Source organism: Furipterus horrens, unplaced genomic scaffold (genome assembly GCF_987537825.1).
Source record: "Furipterus horrens unplaced genomic scaffold, mFurHor1.1.pri manual_scaffold_1, whole genome shotgun sequence".
Taxonomy (NCBI): domain Eukaryota; kingdom Metazoa; phylum Chordata; class Mammalia; order Chiroptera; family Furipteridae; genus Furipterus; species Furipterus horrens.
Genome location: NW_028327171.1, coordinates 23,783,468 through 23,804,047, shown reverse-complemented (window position 1 = coordinate 23,804,047; position 20,580 = coordinate 23,783,468). Strand labels below are relative to the sequence as shown.

The following is a 20,580-nucleotide window of genomic DNA, read 5'->3' as shown; positions in this document are numbered from 1 at the left end:
GATTGGAGCGGGTAGGAAAGAGACAGTGGAAAAGGCAGAGCAGAGACAGAATCCTAGATTCGGAGAGCACTGAGATGGCGATCACTGGGGAGGGGCATTGAGGGAATGCAGGAAAAGGGGGGAGATTAAGAAGTACAAATTGATAGTCACAGAACAGGCAGGGGGATGTTAACAGCAAGTGTAGGAAATGGAGTCGTCAAAGAACTTGTACACATAACCCATGGACACAAACAAAGGAGGGGGCATTGCTGGAGGGAGTGGGGGATGCTCAGTGGAGGGGCCCAAAAGGGGAAAAATTGGGACAACTGTAATAGTGTAATCAATAAAAAATTAAGTTAAATTAAAAAGAACCAACCAATTAATGCATAAATAAGGGAAACAGCAAATTGATGTCTCTCTCTCCCCTCTCCTCTCTCTCTAAAAAAATCAATAAAAAATTGAGTATTAACAGAAGAAACCTTTGCAGATGTAAAAATATATTCCAATAATAGAAGAAAGTTCTTTAATGAGTATTCAACTATATCAATTGCAAATTAACATATTGTAATTTTAGCCAACATTTCACAAAGCTCAGATGGTGATACAGCCACTTAGAAAATTCATTTCTTTTTAGGGTTTATATTTCAGAGGTTTAATTCGCATCTATTTTGAAACAAGTATACTTGAAGTACATTAGCATTTTCTGCATAATGCCAGAAGAGACTGAAATATCATTTGGCAATTTTTATAAATCAGATGCTAGAACAGGTGTGAATATATGTACAGCTAAAAAGGTGCAATTCAGTCCAGATGTAGCTATATGAAAACCAGAAAATTATTTAGCTGGGTGTGTGTGAGGAGGAAAGTGGGGAAGTGAATAAAATCAAGCTAAGGAGATATCACATATTTACAATTTGGAAATAAATTATATTCTAATATTAAGGATGAAGAATTTACTTCAGAATGCAAAAAAGTGTTTCTATACCTCTATTGTATTTTTTATTCTGAATATTAAACCAACCCACTATAAAAAGATAATTATAATTTATAGGGGCTTATAAAATATTATAAATTATAGATGAATAAAATAGGAGGAGTCTTAAATTCTATTTTTTTACCCTGGTTAAGTCATTTAATCACTCTTCCCAACTGACAAAATGAAATAACATTTTTTCTATCTCATAGGAACAATCCTCATGGATTTAGAAACTTCTGAATACTTTAAACAGCACTTTGTTTTCTGATAAATTTGTACAAATAAATTCATATAATCATATATATATTCCATATAGATTTCATAATAGAGGAAATGGTGGTAGAGATTATAAAACTCTATTATTCCATATATATATTTATATATGTATAAAATGAGGTTTTTCAAGACTGAAAAATACTAGTAATGAACAGCCTGTAATTAACTAAGTAGGAAGGGACAGTGACTTAAAATGAACAGAACATCAGCTGAAAACATTTATGGAATAAAGAAGAAAAAGACAGGGTTAATAATAAAGTAAATGAATAAATGGAAGATAGAGGAGTTTAGATGTAAAAATATTTGAGACATTTTCAAGGAGAGTCACAACCTAAACATCAACTTTCTTGAATGAATTGGTGTGTTTTACAATCAGAATGCTTACAGAGATCCTGTATGTAGTACTAATTCTATGCAAAACTGTGAAGTGAATGGAATGCATCTTCAGCCACACACAAAACTAATTCTTTCTCCTTGTGCTTGTATGGCAGTAAAATAAGCAAAAGGCAAGAATTTTTTTATAAGAGTGCTTTCACACTTCAAAACTCCTTTGTACTAATTGCATTTACAAAAATTCTACCATACAACTCCATGGTTTAAAAGTATGAGCAAAAACCAAAAACATGTTATAATTTTAAGCCTAAAGAAATCTGAAAGCTACACACAGACATTGGAAAAGATTTAGCTGTGAGGATGTTTATCACAACATCATTTTAATGAAAAAAAGTGAAAACAACTGTCTAAAAATTTGGTGCAATTATATAAATCGTAATTCATCCAAAATCAGAATACTATGAATATTTTTGACATGGAAAAATTTCAAAATAGAGGAAATGAAGGGGGGAGATTACAAAACTTTTTTATTTCATTTTTATAAAAATACATATTCAAAATTGAAAGTCTTGGAGGATGCACATCAAATGTTTATAACTCTATGTGAATCAATAGCAAACATGGCCTCTTTTGATAACAGGAAACAAAAGAAGCATAATAAAGCAGCCTAACACTGAACCATGTAACATATCCATACCCATCTTATAACTCATTCCATAACCTGTCCACAGTTTGTGAAACCCATCACCAGGGGTCTGCTGTCCTCGGGACCTATTCTGCCTTGCCCTTACAGAAACTTGTGTTTACTACCAGTATCGGAAGTGGCCTAGTACAGTAGCTCTCTTTGAGGTATAAATTAATGATCACAGTATATGCTTTGATGCCCACAGGCAATGGAATTCAGAGGTTAAGAGCCCAAGTTTTAGCAGCACAGTTCTGAACTCGGGTTTCAATTCTGAACATTAGTGACTATATGGCCTTGGGCAAGTGACTTAATTCCTCTAAACCTTGGTAATCCCATTTGTAAAATGAAATAATAAAAGTGCTTAACCTAGGAAGGCAAGAGAGTGATAATAAGTGAGTACACTGTGGCTGTACTGTGCCTGGCATGTGGTTGGCACTTCATGAATGTTTGCTTATTAGACTGTAGTGGGACAGTTACCTGAACTCATAAGAAATATATTTTTAAGTGTCATATTAGTGGTTAGCTAGAGGGAGACAGATGCTGGTAAGAGCAGAGAAATATTGAACACGGTAGGGGGAGTTTAAGTGAGAGGGGGATGGATCATTTATTTCTCATTTAGACAATTTGCTATTTCTCACGTTATTGGCCCATAAATGTGGATGACCTTAAATGTCTATGAACAGCAGGTGTGTTATGTGCCTGGGTAAGTCTACATGTGAAAGAATGACTGGCTGAGAGTATTGGCAGCAGTGTGACCATGTTAGGAACAGGGCAGATGAAAGCTTCCTCTCCTCATTGCTTGGTTGGAGCCGCACCTAAGGATGCCCCAGGCTTAGAGTAGAAACCATGTATGACAGAGGAGATAGGCTCCTGATCTAGCCTAGACTTCATGATATGATAGGTGCTTAATTAATATTGCTAAATAAACAAAATTGGTGATTGGTGGCTGTATGGGCAGAAGAAAACTTATGTTAAGGGACAGGGAAGGGGAATGTGGTTATATTAGGCCACATGTACAGAATGAAAGAATGAAAGGGCACATAAGTCCATAGGATTTTTAACAAAAAAGAAGAAAAAAGGTGAAGTCTAAAACTCATCAAAGGTCCTGAAAGGGATGGTGCAGTCAAAGAAAAAGCAAGGCTTAGATCTAGTTTTAAAAAAGGAAAACCATGATGCAGAGGGAAAATGAGGAGAGGAGAAGATCGTAATGGCATAAGTGAGAAATGACCAGAGAATAAACCATAATTACAGTTATCTCAAAGTAGGGAAAGGAGTCTCAGAGGTGAGACATCCATCCTAAGCTGTGCATGCCTAAGAGCTGTAGAAAACTTCGCTAAGATTCAAACATTCATAAAATGAAGATAATATGTAAAATAGAAGCAACTTTACATGAAAACTCAAAGTTGGGTGCAAATGAAAAAGGAAACCAAGATAATCCTATTAAGACTCCACTGATCAAAGACCAAGTCATTTCTACAAGACACCCTTTTATTAGATTCTACATTCTAATGGTGACCTGGTCCTACAAAAAAAAAAAAAAATTCTCTGGGCTTCAGTTAGAACTATCTGTCTTGCTACTTGGCCCTAGGGAAACTGTATTTTTTGTGTACCCTTGCTTTTGGGTACAGAAGTAGCCAGTGGTGTTCCAATATCAAGCTGGTCTTTCAAGAGCTGTTGAATTTAGTAACTAAGAATCACTACACACCTCCTTGATTTTCTGTTTGTAAAATCAGCACTTCTCCCCTTTTACTGGAAGTCAAAAGTTACATTATTCCTACTGGAGTCCAAGGATTCATAGGAATCACAAAAACTCATCAATTCCCTGCAATGAGCTCCCTCTGAAAATCAGAGCTTCCAAGAAAGGTCACAGTGGAATTCTATTCATAGGTGCCTTTATCCATCATACAATAGTTGACTCGTGAATTAATTGCAGCCACTCCCTTCTTCAACAACCTGTTCTAAGAGCAGGCAGACTACTGTTACAGCTAACTAAGGCTGACGGAAAGATGCATTAATGGAAACAAATGGACCTTTTGGCAAACAGGAATTAAAAGGTATAGTTTTCCTTTGCTATTACAGAAGCATTAAGGAAATTCTAATATTTTGATCCTAAATATAATAATTTGGTTTGGTATTATACCAGGAAAACTTCTTTGAAATGCAGTATAAAGTTTGTATAGTTCCTTACAGTGCCTGCATTTTATCTTCTTAATTCACTGATGCTCTGAGATAGCTAAGGAATGCTGTCATATTTCTATTTTACCAATGAAGTAACTGAGTTAAAGAAATTAATAACTTCTCCAAAAGGCCTGTAGAAGGCATAAACAGGGCCAGGAAGCAGAAGTATTTGACTCCTAGATCAGTACTTTTTTCTACTAACATTAATCATTTTTATTTTTTTTTATTTTAATAAAGAAGCTACTAATTAAGAAATGTAGTACACATACATGCTACAACATAGATGAAACTCAGAAACATATGTTAAGTCAAAGAAACCAGACATGGAAGATCATGTTTGTATGGTTCTGTTTATAGGAAATGTCCAGAATAGGCAAATCTATTGAGACAGAAAGTAGACTAATGATTGATGTGTGTGTAGGTGGCAGGGGGAAGATAGGTAAGCATTGTTCTTAGGTGAAAGAAACTCTAAAATTAGATCATGGTAAAATCTTGGACATAACTCAGCAATATTTTATCAGATATATCTACCCATGCAAGGGAAACAAAAGAAAAAATAACAAATGGGACTACATCAAACTAAAAAACTTTTGTGCAGCAAAGGAAAACATCAACAAAGTAAGATGACAACCACAGAATGTGAAAACATATTCACCAATACATCAGATAAAGGGTTAATATCCAAAGTTTATAAAGAACTTACAAACCTCAACAGCAAAAAAACAAACCCAATTAAAAAATGGACAAAGGACCTGAAAAGACACTTCTCCAAGGATGACATAGAGATGGCCCATAGACATGAAAATATGCTCAACATCACTAATCATCAGAGAAGAGCAAGTTAAAACCACAATAAGATATCATCTCATAGTTGTCAGAATGGCTATCCTCAATAAATCAGCAAACAACAAGTGCTGGCGAGGATGTGGAGAAAGGGAAACACTTGCATTATTGATGGGAATGCAGACTGGTGCAGCTACTGTGGAAAGCAGTATAGAGATACCACAAAAAATTAAAAATGGATCTGCCTTTTGACCCAGTGATCCCAATTCTGGGAATATATCCAAAGGAAACCAAAACACTAATTTGAAAGAACATAAGCACCCCTATGTTCATTGCAGTGTTTTTTACAATTACCAAGATATGGAAGCAGCCCAAGTATCCATCAGAAAATGAGTAGATAAAACAACTATGAGACATTTACACAGTGAAATACTACATGGTCATAAAAAAGGAAGAAAATTTTACCCTCTGTGACAGTATGGATGGACCTGGAGAATACTGTGCTAAGTGAAATAAGCCAGTCAGAGAAAAAGGCAAGTACCATATGATTTCACTCATATGTGGGATCTAATGAACAAACTGAACTCACAGGTAAAATAAAGACAGACTCATAAATAGGGAGCAGGATAAAAGCTAATGTGAGGGGAGGGGGTGGAAGGATTGAGCAAAAAGGAAAGAAGACTCATGGCCATGGATAACAGTTGTGGTGATTGTGGGGGTGGAATATAAAGAGACTAAATGGTAATGGAAAAAAATACAATAAAAAATTAAAAATTAAATTAGATCATGATGATGCTTATATAAGTATACTAAAATCATTGACATACACTTAAAATGGCTGAATTTTATATTTGAACCATTTCTCATTAAGACTATTTTCAAAACTCAATACAGATGTTAAAATGCTATTATATATGCAAAATAATTTTATTAAAATATTTGTGTATTACTTATACCAAAGATCATACTAAAAACGCACTGAAGTTTTTTCACTTGGAATAAATTTGAAAGTAATTTATCTGAATTCTGTCTCCAATATTTGTAACTACTGACAAACATAAAGGACACTTTATTCTATGAGGTGGAAGGAAAATGGTTTAAGTGGACTGATTTGTGGGTCACAATGACCTCTGAGGGGAATATTGTCAATTGAGTTAAATTGTGCATTTTGGGGGTTATATTAGTGTGAACTAAACATAAAATTACACAATTTATATAAATAAATCTTTTAAAAGGAACCAAGAATTTCATCTTTAAGATTTTATTTTACACGTTTACTTTCCTATGAAAAAGATTAAATTTTGGCATTAAGAGTTGGATGGCTGTTGACAGCCTATTATTTACTCTTAAACTGGTATTAAACTATATGCATCAGAGTTATCACTTGTATCTACATTTTTATTGTCTATTTATCAAAGATTAAATAAATGGAAAATGTGGAAAAACACAGTTTAAGTTTTTATGTAGAAAAGTAATGATCACAAAGACCATATACCTGAGGCAAAGTTGAAATTGTTCAAGGTTGATTTAAAAGAAGAAAATAAAAATGTAAAAATATGAACATTTATTTAGCTTTGGAAAGAAGCCAACTGTATCAGAATTAGAATTAGAATTACAGTGCATTTTAGCCTAAAGGAGTTCCTGAGGACTATAAAAACAGTGTATTATAGTCCAACATATCCATTGTCTAGGTGTGAACACATTACTAATCAGGGCTGAGTGGGGCATGTCAGGGTCACCTGGCTAATGTATGTAGAATCATCATCTTTTTTTTTTCTTTGTACAATCATAATAGTATTAATACTTTATTAGTTTTTTTATTGTTGTTCTATTACAGTTGTTCCAATTTTCCCCCATTGCTCTCCTCCATCCCACTTGCCTCGCCAGTCCCACAGTCAATCATCTTTTAATTCCTGGCCTAGAATTCTTTCAATTAATACCACATTATTGGGGGCAGAGGCTGGAAGACACAACTGAGAGATAGTTATGTAGCTTAAAATGGTAACAAAGTTTATTCTAAAAGTAATTCCTAAAAGTAACAGATATCGGAATATAAAATATTAGAACAACTTTTAAAATGTAGGTATAAGAAAGCACAATAATGATATAATACTCAGCATAAGTTTAAAATTTCAGTGTATATAGAAATATATTTCTCCAAACTCATGTTATTAGGCCACCACTACCCTGATACCAACCAGAAAAGGACATTATAAGAAAAGAAAATAATGGGCTAATATCCCTGATAAACACAAATGCAAAAGTCCTCAATAAAATACTAGTAAATCTAGGGATTTGTTCTAGGAATAAAAGGATGGTTCAACATCTGTAAATCAATTGATGCAATATACCGCATTAACAAAATGAAGGATAAAAATCATATAATCACTTCAATAAATGTAGAAAAAGCAACTGACACAACACACCATCCATTTACGATAAAAATCCTTACCAAAGTGTTTACAGAGAGAATGTATCTCAACATAATAAGGGACATATATGACAAGCCCACAACTAGCGTCATACTCAATTGTATAAAGCTGAAAGCTTTTCTCTAAGATCAGGAACAACACAAGAATGCTCACTCTTGCCACTTTTATTTGACATGGTATTGAAAATCTTAGAGCAATTAGCAAGAAAGACAAATAAAATATCCAAGATGGAAAGGAAGAAGTAAAACTATCAGATGACATAATGTTACATATAGAAAACCCTAAAGACTCCACCAAAAACTGTTAGAACTCATAAATTCATTAAAGTTGCAAGATTCAAAATCAACATACAAAAATCTGTTGTTTCTCTCTCTCCTTCTCTCTCTCTCTCTCTATATATATAATATATATCTAGCTAAAACAAACCATCAGAAAGCATCCCATTTTCAATTGCATCAAAAAGAATAAAATACCTAGGAATAAATTTAACCAAGGAAGTAAAAGACCTATACACTCAAAACTGTAAGATAGTAATGAAAGAAATAGAAAAAGATGCAAATAAATGGAAAGATATTCTATATGGGAAAATTAATACTGTTAAAATGGCCATACTACCCAAAAGAATCTACACATTCAATGCAATCTCTATCAAAATTTAATGATATTTTTCAAAGAAACAGAAAAATCTTAAAATTTGTATGGAATAAAAAAAGATCCCAAATAGCCAAAACAATCTTAAGAAGAACAAAGCTGAAGGCATCACATGCCCTGATTTCAAACAGTATGGTACTGGCACAAAAACAAACACACCAGATCAATGGAACAGAATTGAAAATCCAGAAATAAACCCATGCACACATATATGGTCAATTAATTTATGAAAAAGGAGCCAAGTATAAGCAAAAGGAGAGTCTCTTAGATAAATGGTGCTGGGAAAACTGGAGAGCCACATGCAAAAGAAAACAACTGGACTTCTATCTTAAACCATACACCAGAATGAAACCAAAATGGACTGAAGGCTTGAGTGTAATACCTGAAACCATAAAACTCCTAGAATAAAACATAGGTTGTAAGCCCCTTGACATGAATCTTTATGATTTTTTTGGATTTGACACCAAAAGCAAAGACAGCAAAAGCAAAAATAAACAAGTGTATCCACATCAAACTAAAAAAGCTTCTGCACAGCAAAGAAAACCATCAACAAATTGAAAAGGCAGCCTATCAAATGGGAGAAAATATTTGCAAATCTCACATCTGATAAGGGGTTAATATTCAAAATATATAAAAAACTCATATACCACAACAGGAAAAAAATTCAATTAAAAATGGGCAGAGGATCTGAATGGACATTTTTCCGAGGAAGACATACAGATGTCCAACAGGTATAAGAAAATGTGCTCAACATCACTGATCATCAAGGAAAAGCAATTCAAAATTGTAATGAGATATAGTACATCATACATGTTAGAATGGCTATTGTCAAAAAGACCAAAAATGAGTGTTGGAGAGGATGTAGAGTAAAAGAAACCCTTGTGTACTATTAACGGGAATTGTAAATTGGTGTAGATACTACGGAAAACAGTATGGAGGCTCCTCAAAAATTTTTAAAAAGAACTACCATATGATCTATCAATATTACTTCTAAATATTATACAAAAAAATGAAAACACTAACTCAAAGGGATATATGCACCTGAAATTAATACAAAATAATGTTGAATGTAAACTGTAAATGAAAAATTTGTAAATATTTTCTATTTCAGTTTACCATGGTTAACTGAAACTGCAGAAAGTGAAATCGTGAATAGGGGGACGGGGACTACTGATCTACCAATTTTAAATGGTTTCAACCGGGAGAGATGCAATATATAACCTTTACTTATTTATTTTCTGAGGGAGAAAAAAGATCCCTTTAGACCACAGCTGTTTTATTTCCAAGAATAGAAGAAATGGGAACAGGTAAAATCACCCAACTGGAAGTTTAACATTTTGTAAGGCAGCTGGAGAAGACTCAGAGAAGGCTGTCTAAGGTTGATTGCTTACAGACAGTATGAGATGAAGGAGGATTGGAGACCAAAAGTTCCCAGACACTAATCTTTAAAAATGGTTTCTTTGTTAACATAGTTCGGGTGTTATCCACAGAGCGAATCTATGCAACACCAGCAGCAAAAGTGAACCTCGAATTCAGTTTTGAAGTTACATGCCACTTTGCTCTGCAATTACACCGTCCTTTAGAGGAGCCTGTGTTACATCTAGAACTACCTGGTCTCTAAGTGAAGTATAGGCTGCACTTACCCAAGGTGAGGCCTTGAGTATAAAAACTGTGGCTAATTAGTACTACATTGTTTCAGTGATGGTTTTGTTCATTTGTTTGTTTATTTGTTTGTTTTTTGTAGGAGGTAAACTGTGAGCTAAATCTTGAAAATGTGTATAGTTTTTTAAAGAAAGTTTATTTATTGTTAAAAATAACATTAGAAAAAAAATTAAAACAGGAAAAAAACCTCATATTTTCATCACCCTAAAGTATATTTTCATATCTTCATGCTCCCTTCTAGTTTCTATTCACAAATATACCTATTTTGAGTTACTTGTAATTATAATATATATATATATATATATATATATATATATAAAATTTTGTGGGGTTCTTTACTATGTAATATAATCATAGCATTTTTTCCACTCATTTACAAAGTCTGAATAGTGTTCCAGGTGATGGTATTTGATAATTTATTACCCATTTCATTATGATAGAGATAAATAATTTTTAACCAATCACTGTTAAAAATATGATCTTTGTATAAAACTTTCTTTTTCTGTAGTTTCCTAAGCTTAAATTTTCAAGAGGATTACTTTATCACAAACATTTCTATGCGTTAGAAAAATACAATAATTTTTATCACCAAATAAAAGGAAACTATATTATTAAAGTCATTGTACTAATTTGAAAGGAGGTAAATGTTTTGTTTATTTAGCTATTAGTAATTAAGCATTTTGTGCTTGTTTATTATATTTTCTATGTTTATTGTCTGTTTCTCCCTTTCAACCATTTGCCTGCTTGAGGTCTTGGAGCCTTCTTACACAGTTGAATAAATTCTTTATATGGTATGTGAAGTAGCCCTTTGTATGATGATTCAAATATATTCTGTCCATCTTCTATTATTAGGTCGTTTGGCAGTTTTTGAAGTCATGGTTTCAACATTTTTTAGAGGTAAAACCTATCAATCTTACCCTTTGAGATCTTTAAAATTCTGCTTTATCCCTCTATGATTAGAAGTTCTGTATCTTTTTCTGGTGCTAGTTTTTCCTGTTATTTTTTCTTACATAATTAGAGGCTTATTTTGGTGTATTTGGTTTATTTTGTTTTAGTTACCCCTGTACCACTTATAACATAATTTTGCTTTTTCCATTTGTTAATGGTAATATATTAAAGTTTGATTCTACTTCGGAATTTGCTATTCTGTTCTAAAAATAAACATTGCCATTTTTACAGCTGCAACACACTCCCATAGTAACATATTCTAAATATGCTAGGGCTAGGTGGTCAAACATGGTTCTTACGTTCCAGACTATTTAAAAAATATTTTCCCCAAGCTCTAACGAGAAAACAATTGGCACCAAGCAGCAGAAGCAGTAGAGAATCCATTCTGAGACGAACCAGTGTTCAGGACCAGAGGAGGAGGTGAGGGATCAGGTAGGGTGTCCGGTGTTTTAGGGACACAGCAGCTGCATCCGCACCAGATGGTTCTTGGGGCATGATTTTGGCTGTGACCCTAGCCTCACTGGGTTCCTAAGCACTTTTTTTTTTTTTTTTTAAATATATTTTATTGATTATGCTGTTACAGTAGTTCCAATTTTTTCCCCTTTACTCCCCTCCACCCAGTATCTCCCTCCCCCAGCATCCCCCCCCAAGTCCATACCCATGGTTTGTAAAAAATAACTATCCCTCCCTCTCAGATATTAAGACCCTTTGTAATCTTGTAAAGGACAATGGGCGAAGGTCTCAAGCTCCTCTAGCTGCTTCAAGCTGGACATGGTCGTCGTCCTACCTACCCTTGGGTCCAGAAATCCCTAATAAGAGTGGGGGTGTGGAGGGGAATAGCAGGATACAAAGTCAATATTAAGAAATCAAAGGCATTTTTATACACCAACAATAAAAACTCAGAGATAGAAACTGAAAGAAAAATTCAATTTACCATAGCAACAAGAAAAATAAAATACCTAGGAATAAACTTAACCAAGGAGGTAAAAGACCTGTACTCAGAAAACTACATAACATTGAAGAAAGAAATTAAAGAAGATACAAATAAATGGAAGCATATACCATGCTCATGGATGGGAAGAATCAACATCATTAAAATGTCCATACTACCCAAAGCAATTTATAGATTCAATGCAATCCCTATTAAAATACCAGCAACATATTTCACAGACCTAGAACAAATACTTCAAAAATTTATATGGAACCAAAAAAGAGCCCGAATAGCCACAGCAATTTTGAGGAAGAAGAACACAGTAGGAGGAATCACAATACCTGATATCAAACTATACTACAAGGCCACGGTAATCAAAACAGTCTGGTACTGGCATAAAAACAGACATATAGATCAATGGAACAGAATAGAGAGCCCAGAAATAAACCCAGGTTCATATGGTCAACTAATATTTGACAAAGGGGGAAAGAACATCAAATGGAGTGAAAAGAGCCTCTTCAACAAATGGTGTTGGGAGAACTGGACAGGGACATGCAAAAAAATGAAACTAGACCACCAACTTACACCATACACCAGAATAAACTCAAAATGGATCAAAGACTTAAATGTAAGCCGTGATTCCTAAGCACTTTTTAAGTCTGGTTCTTCCAGCTTCTCAGAGATTTTAAATATCTAAATAATACCTTTTCAATAAATTCCTTTGCTGATTAGAGTCAGTTTTTCCTACTTGAAACTAAAAAACCTCATAGTGCACCACTTTCTAAAAATTAAGCCATTTCTAATTCTTTACTATGTTACAGTGAAAACATTCTTTTTCCTATTCATTATTTTACACTAGTGAATTAGCCTCATCATAGGAACCACCTGGAGCACATATTAAACGCAGAGTCTTAGAGTCTTGGAGATACTCAATATGTCTGAACTGACGTGCAAGAATGTATATTTTCAATAGGTCCCTTTATAACCACCCCCTACACACACACATATCTACAGTCCCAGATGTTTTTGTGGTAAGGCAATTTTGGAAAACCCTGCCCCTAGCTTAAATTCCTAGAAGATTTGCTAAGTCAAATAGACTATTTTTGTTAGGGAGGGAAATTCTCATATTCTCTCTCTCTCTTTCTGTCTGTCTCTCCCTCTCTCTCCGCACACCCCACTTCCTCTCTCTTTTTCTCTCTCTCCCTCCCTCCTTCCCTCCACCCCTCTTTAAGGAAAAGAGTTCAGTGTTTTTGTGTCTGTACCTTTCTGGAATTGACTGAGATGATTAATAAGCTACCAAAGGCTTTGGCCTAACAAAGACCTCTGTTTGAATCTCAGCTGTGTGACCACAGCATACTTCTCTATGCTTGACAAAGGTTTAAAAAAAAGCTTGCACATTAGGCTAGTGTGTGGTTCAGATGAAGGAAAAGTGATAAAATTCTTACTGCCAGTCAACAGACTGGTGCAGAGCGTGTTCCCAGTTAGTGAAAATGTCTATTCTTTCTTATCTTCTTGTGTTTACTCCCATAAATCACTTCTTTTCAAATATGGAAAGGTTATTACTTAAGACTACCTGTCATATGCAATATAAGATACCATGTTCTCTAATGTTTTACTGTTCTTCTAAGAAACGAAAATACTCAAGAAAATTGCTTATCTTATAAGCCAGACTAAAAGGAAGAAATAAAAGAGAGACAATAATAATCATCTTTGATTTGGGGAAAATTACATTTGGGGGAAAATTATTTTTTAGCGTGAAATGCATATTTTAGCAAATGTCCTAAAATTGTTCTTTTCTAAGTCTAAAAGAAATAGTATGGCATATTCAGAGTTTTATTTTACATATAATCTTACTTAATTTTATAAATATGTAAGTTCATTGCAGTGTCATTTACAACTGCCAAGATACAGAAGCAGCCCAAGTGTCCATCAGTAGATGAGTGGATAAAACAACTGCGGGACATTTACACAGTGGATTACTACTCAGCTGTAAAAAAGAAGAAAATTTTACCCTTTGTGACAGAATGGATGGATCTGGAGAACCTTATGCTAAGTGACATAAGCCACTCAGAGAAAGACAAATGCCATATGATTTCACTCACATGTGGAATCTAATAAACAAATTGTACTAACAAGCAAAATACAGACTCATAAATTGAGAGCAGGTTGACAGCTAAGCAGGAGGTGTTAATGGGTAAAGAGACTGAGCAAAAAGGAGAAAGGCCTCATGGACATGAACAACAGTGTGATGACTGTGCGGGGTAAGGGAGTATAAGGGGACTATATAGTAATGGGAAAAAATACAATAAAAATTTAAAAAATACTTTAAAAAATATCGAATATACAGTTGAAAATTATTACATTAATATTCATAATATAAATATATAGATATAATATTTCTTTCTCTTAATACTTTGATTTTGGTAACAGGGTTATCTTGGCATTGTAGACTAATTTGAGAAATATTTCTCAATTTTCTGCTGTTTAGAAAATGCTATATAAAATTAGGATCCTCTATTCCTTGAATGATGGTAGAACTTGCTTATAAAACCATCTGGCCTTTTCTTTGTGAGAAGGCATTGCTTCAATTTCTTTAGAGTTATAAAGCCATTTAATTTTCTTGAGTAAGTCTTGATAGATATATTTTTCTAATAATATGCCCATTTCATCTAACATGTCAAAGTTGTTGGCATAAGGTTGTTGACAAAACCCACTTCTTTTTACTCTTTATTTGTTGTCACTACTATTTTTTCATTTCTTTTATTTTCATGTGTGTCTTCTTTGTTTGATCAAACTTGCTAGAGGTTTGTCTACTTTGTTGATTTAAAAACATCAGTGTTTTTTTGTTGTTGTTGCTCTTTATTGAAGCTTTGTTTTCTATGTCACTGATTGTTGCTCTTATTTTTATGATATACTTTTTCTATGTTCTTTCAGTTTATTCTTTCATTCATATAAATATGTAAGACTGTATATCTCCCTCAAAGAATCACTTTGGCTGCACCGAACAAGTTTTGCTATACGGCATTTTTAATATCATTCAGGTCTAGAAATTTTACATTCATTATAATTTCTGCTTAAACCCCAAAGTTATTTAAGAGTATGTTTTTGTTAAATTGTGAGACAAGGATGTAACTATCACCATTCTATTCAACATTGTATACAAGTATAAAGTTATAGCCCGTGCATACATGTCATAAACCAAGGATTATGAGTGATCCAACTGAATGCTCATGAAATCTAATAAAAAAAGACCGAACAAACAAAACAAGAAATAAACAAGTCTAACAAGCTTCTAGAAAAAAAAAAAGAATTACCTTTAAAGGAAAAATAAAATCTGATCTGCAGTAGACTTATCATTTACAACACTAAAAGCTAGAAGTCAAAGTATTAGCATCTACAGTCCACTGAGAGAAAAAAAACCTAAAAATGCTACTCCCAGACGAAATTCCATTACATCCATCAAGTTGAGAATTATATCTTATTTTTTATTTCTAAGAAATATTTGCAAAACTTGTCCTGTATTCAACATAAAAAATCTTACAGATTCAAAGAAACATCATGTCACATTATTTAATCAGAATACCCCAAAGTTAAATAAATAATAAAAAATAACTCCCTGCCAAAACAATTAACTTTCTAGAAATTAAGACGTATACCTCTAAATAATCCTTCTACCAAAGGGAGGAGGGGAGAAAAACAAATTACAGAGTTTCTAGATGACATTGAAAAGGAGAATAATTTACATTAAGAGCTATAAGATAAATGTGTACTCAGAAAAATTTATACCCTTAAATGCCTCTAAAATTAAATTTTAAAACATAAGAAATAGAAGAACTTATTATTCTTTTCACAAATCTAAAAAATAAAAACCCAAAGGAATCCAGAAAGAGGATATTAATAAATATAGAGGGGAAAAGTAATGTTATGGAAAATAAAAGTAGTAGAAAGCATAAAAAATACAAAAGCTAGTTCTTTGAAAAGACCAAAAAATAAAGGCCTTGGAAGCCTGGTAGATAATAAAAGATAATAATAAAATTAGACAAGATTAAAATTCAGAAATCATGTATAACCACAGATACAGGAGCCATTTTAAAAATAAGAGTATTACATGTCATATTATGGGTACAAATTTGAAATCTTAGAAAAAATAAATGATTTTTTGTTAAAATATAAATAACCTAACATGATCTAAAAAGAATGTAAAATTTAAATAGTCAATTTACCACAGAAAATCCAAAAATTTAAATAAACTCATTCAAAGAGGCACTAGAATCATGAGTTCATAACTGAATTTTACCCAATGATACTGGGTTCAGTCAAGTTTCATCTAACTTTTAAAAACAGATAATCCAATGTCATGAAACCTATTTATTGGTGAGGTTCACTTAGTTCTAACATAAAACCCTGATAAAATTAGTTCTCCCTGATAAAGAAAAATCTTTAGACCATCCTCACTTATGAATATATATACTAAGCTTCTAAATAAAATATAACCCTGTAGAAAATAATATATTAAAAAGTGAATGATGTAGGGTTTATCTCATGAAAGCAAAAGTGCTTCATTACTAGAAAATTTAGTAATACTGATCCATTTTACCAGTTGGTTAAAGGAATAAAACATACTATTATATCAATAGATGCTGAAAAGGCATTTAACAAAACTCAAAAGCATTTCTAATAAAATGCCCAAGTAAAATTGGGAGAGAAGGAGAATATTTAATTACAGATAATGGCTATTTACTAAAACCCAAACATTGGATATAATTCCAAGCAGAAAAACATCAAATTATTTTAACTAAAATCAGGAAGTAGACATGGAGGCTCACTGGCACAATTATTGTTTAACACAGTCTCAGAGATTCAAATGAATTTAATTAAAATATGATCAAGACAAGAAAATGACAGATATAAACACTGGAAAAGAATGAATAAACTCGTTTTTGGAGGAAATGGAGGCTGGTGATATAATTGTATAACTAGAAAATTCTAGAGACACTAATAAAAAGACTACTAGAATTAATATGAGAATTTTGTAAAGTTTATGGGTATAAGATAAATATACAAAAATCAATATTCTCTCTTTATCCTATTAATGAATACCAAGAAAATGAAAGAGAAAATAATCCATTCACAGTTAGTACAAAATGCTAGTCATCATTTTAACAAGAATGACAAACTTCAATGAAAAGACTTCTATAATATTAACAAGATTTTATATCACTAAAAATGTCAATTCTCCAAAAGTTAGTATATAAATACAATGCAATTCCAATTATAATCCCTATTGGAAATAAATAAAATTATCTTAAAGTATGTGGAAAAATAACTGCCTGTAAATACATAAGAACAGTATAAAGACTGGTATATATTAGAGCCTTTGGATTAGAGGTAAATAAATGATTATAAAGTGCAAATAGAAGTATATCTCTAAATGCATATTTTAAAAGTAAGAAAACTGGAGAGAGGAAAAACTTAACTAGCTAGCAGAATATGACATTAAGTCATTATATTCAAATGAATATGATATTAGTTCAAATGGAACATAAAAGAGAACATGGTAATAGGTACTAGTATACATAAAATTTTAACATATGACAGGTAGTAGTTCTATTTAGTGGAAAAAGCATAATTATTTAATACATACATTATACTAATACAACTCTGGTTATGTATATTAAAAGAGTAAAACTGAACCCCCATATCTCAGACCATATAAAAAATAAATTCCATATGTATTAATGACTTAAATGAAAGAAAATCCAGAAGATTAAATGTACAATCTAGGAATAAAAGGGACTGTTTTAACTAAGACTAACCATAAACAATATAATATAGTAATTTGATCATACCAAAATTAAAAACTTTGATATGGTGAAATTTACCATAAAAATCAATGACAAAGTATACATAAGAAAAAAGTTAACACAGAAGATAAATAATTACTATACTGTACAAACTGCTCTTAAAAATTGTCAGGGGAAATTCCAATAATGCAACTGAAAATTGGCAAAATATGAAAAGCTAATTCAAAGAAGAGAAAACTTTTTAATATGTGATTTTAAAATTTGTAACTGGTTTCATATTGCTTCCAGACTCAAGTGATAACTCCTTATCTTAACCTCCAATACTAGTTTCTCTTTAGATTTCCCTAGTCTGAGGTATGCACTTACAGCTTCCCAAGCAAAGAGGTTCAGAGCCCTCTCTGACTTCCTTCTCGCCCTTCTACTCAGCCAGGTGTTCACCTCCCTAGTCCTGGGCAGTAGTCCTCTCAACCCTGATTCTATCTTAAACTTTCCACTGTGGCTGTGGAGAAGGTCAAAAAGATGAGCATGATCTTTGGTTTTCTTTCACTCTTTGCCATTTATCAACTATGTGGGAACAGGTATGGTACCTTTCTTGGGCCTTGATTCTTTCTTCTGTTAAGACGGGATGCTTATACTTGCTTCCCATGATCACTGTAAGAACTGACAAAAATAACTTATATACAGTGTTAGTATGATGTCTAGTACACATTAGGTCCTTAAAAATATTAGTTCCCTTCCCTACTTTGGTATTTTATGGTTAGTCTAGGGGATGTAAAGATATTTTCGTAGTATCTGGCTCCAATCACTTGATGATTGGAACACCCCCATTAATTGCAAACGACTTAATTTTGCTAAAGCACTACTTTTATTATATCATTTTCATGATTATCAATTTTCAGTGATTCCATACTGCCTTCAGGAAAAAATGCATACTCCATAGGCTTACTGCCAAGATATTTATTCTCAGAGGGACAGAGAAACAAGGTGACTAAGACACAGTTTTAATCTTTTCATTTTGGAAAATGAGAGAGTGCCTAACAATTTGGATTCACTTTACAAACAGCATATGCCATCTTTTCCTTCAGTACGCTAAACCACCAATCCACTGGGATAATGATGTACTAAAGAAAACTTCACTTTGTTTTCCTGAAATCTTATTCTGTATTTAAAATATCTTTAATATCTCCACTTGTCTTACCACTCTAAATGGAAGAATAGGAAGGGATAATAATGAACATTGATCACAAACAGTTATTGATAGTTACTAATAATTAGGCATATTTGCAACACACGATAATCAAAAGATTTTTGTTTTGATTTTAAGAGAAATAAAAATGTAGACATTTATTATGGGTAGTTGCTAATAATCACAAAAAATCTATTTTACCTAGTACTTCTTTTTGCAAGTCATGGCATCTGGTTTGCAAGTTTTCTTCCTGTTGTTTAGATGCCTGAATCTGCTGAGACCTCAGTATGGCTGCATCTGACAACAACTTCAGATTTTTCATTTCCTCTTCAAGGCATACCTTATTTCTCTGGGACACTGCCAAACTTTTATTTAGTATCTCTATTTCTGTAAAGAAAATTCAAAGTTTACAAATAGATAACACCTCATATTAAAACAATTTTCAAAAAATGATTACTTTCTTTTAGAAAGTTAATAGTTTGAAGCTAAGATGACTTTTCTGAGAGTGTAGTGACACCAAACCAAAAGGTTAAATTTAAATTTGGTGGTTATTCTGCAAAAGAAATGAGAAAAAGAATTGTATTGCTAAACTATGCATGGTATCTTTTAGTGTATTTTTTTAGCCTTTAAATTGTATTAAATGGCAATTAGGCCTGCTTTTTAAGTACTCACATAAACGAATAACATATCTCTGTAATGTTCTGGCTTGTACTGAAATTAAATTGTTTTCTGGTAACATGAATCAGAAAAGTAAATTTAAGTATGCTAGCATGAGCTTGCTGGATGGCATTTCTAGGAGAATAACTAGGATATATCTATATAAATTATGAAGAAAGATAATAGGGTTGGAGAGGAATAAAAGTCTAATACTAATAAATTTATGGACATAAAGTATTAGTTAATATATCTTAATGTTTTTAACAATATACTGTCCCCTCAAAAATGACACCAGAATTTCATCATAGGAATCATTTATTATTTTATCTACTTAGATTAAGTTTAATAAAAAATGCCTTCACAGCGTTATGTAGGTTAAATGTACTAATTTTATATAACTTGATGAGAAATGCATGGAACGTGTTATCCTTCAGAATGTAATTATCAAGCTCTCCCTTCATCAGCCTTTTTAGCACTGCTGCCTTAAACCACAGTATTAAAATATACAAACACACACAATAATAAAATACCAAAAAATTTGTACAACCACAATTAATTGAAATAATGAATATGTGAAAACTTGGACAGCCTGCTTGACCAAAGAGTTCACTTGGCATTCATTCTTTTCCTTGCTTAGGTCCTTCTAGGCCACATGAAGGGTGTAGCATGAGATTAGATGTTAAAGGAGGTTGACTTTGTTTATTGGTCTTAGAGCCTCTACAGCAAAAATAGCAGCCACGCGGGCCAGTGAAGACCAGAAATAGAGATCAGTAGGACAGACACGGTGGGAAATAGGGCCAGGACATTGAGAAGTAGAGCAGTGTGCCAGAACAGGGCACAGGATGAGGGCATGTCTTAAAGTATGGATTTGAGTAGAATCAAGAACTTGGTCCAAGGAGAGAAAAGCAAAATGTCTTTCTCTGGAGAAAAACATTTGCCCGGAAGAAAAAGTGGCATGTAAGACAGACCCAGGTCATGAGCACAAAGGGTCTTGCACCTTCTTCATTTTTAATTCCTGCCTGAAATAGAAAGTCTGGTGAAATAAACGGACAGGAGCCAAATAAATTTGGGTCTACCATATACCAATAATTACATAGAA

The 20,580-nt window shown here is 32.9% G+C and overlaps 1 protein-coding gene across 1 annotated transcript in view; it reads right to left on the bottom strand.

Annotated features, from left to right (window-relative positions):
- LEKR1 (leucine, glutamate and lysine rich 1) overlaps positions 1-20,580 on the bottom strand; it is a 141,508-nt gene that overhangs the window by 63,514 nt on the left and 57,414 nt on the right. Inside the window, exon 5 of the mRNA XM_090273190.1 lies at positions 19,026-19,211. Coding sequence (XP_090129316.1) covers positions 19,026-19,211 — 186 coding nt within the window. The remainder of the gene's footprint in view (positions 1-19,025; positions 19,212-20,580) is intronic.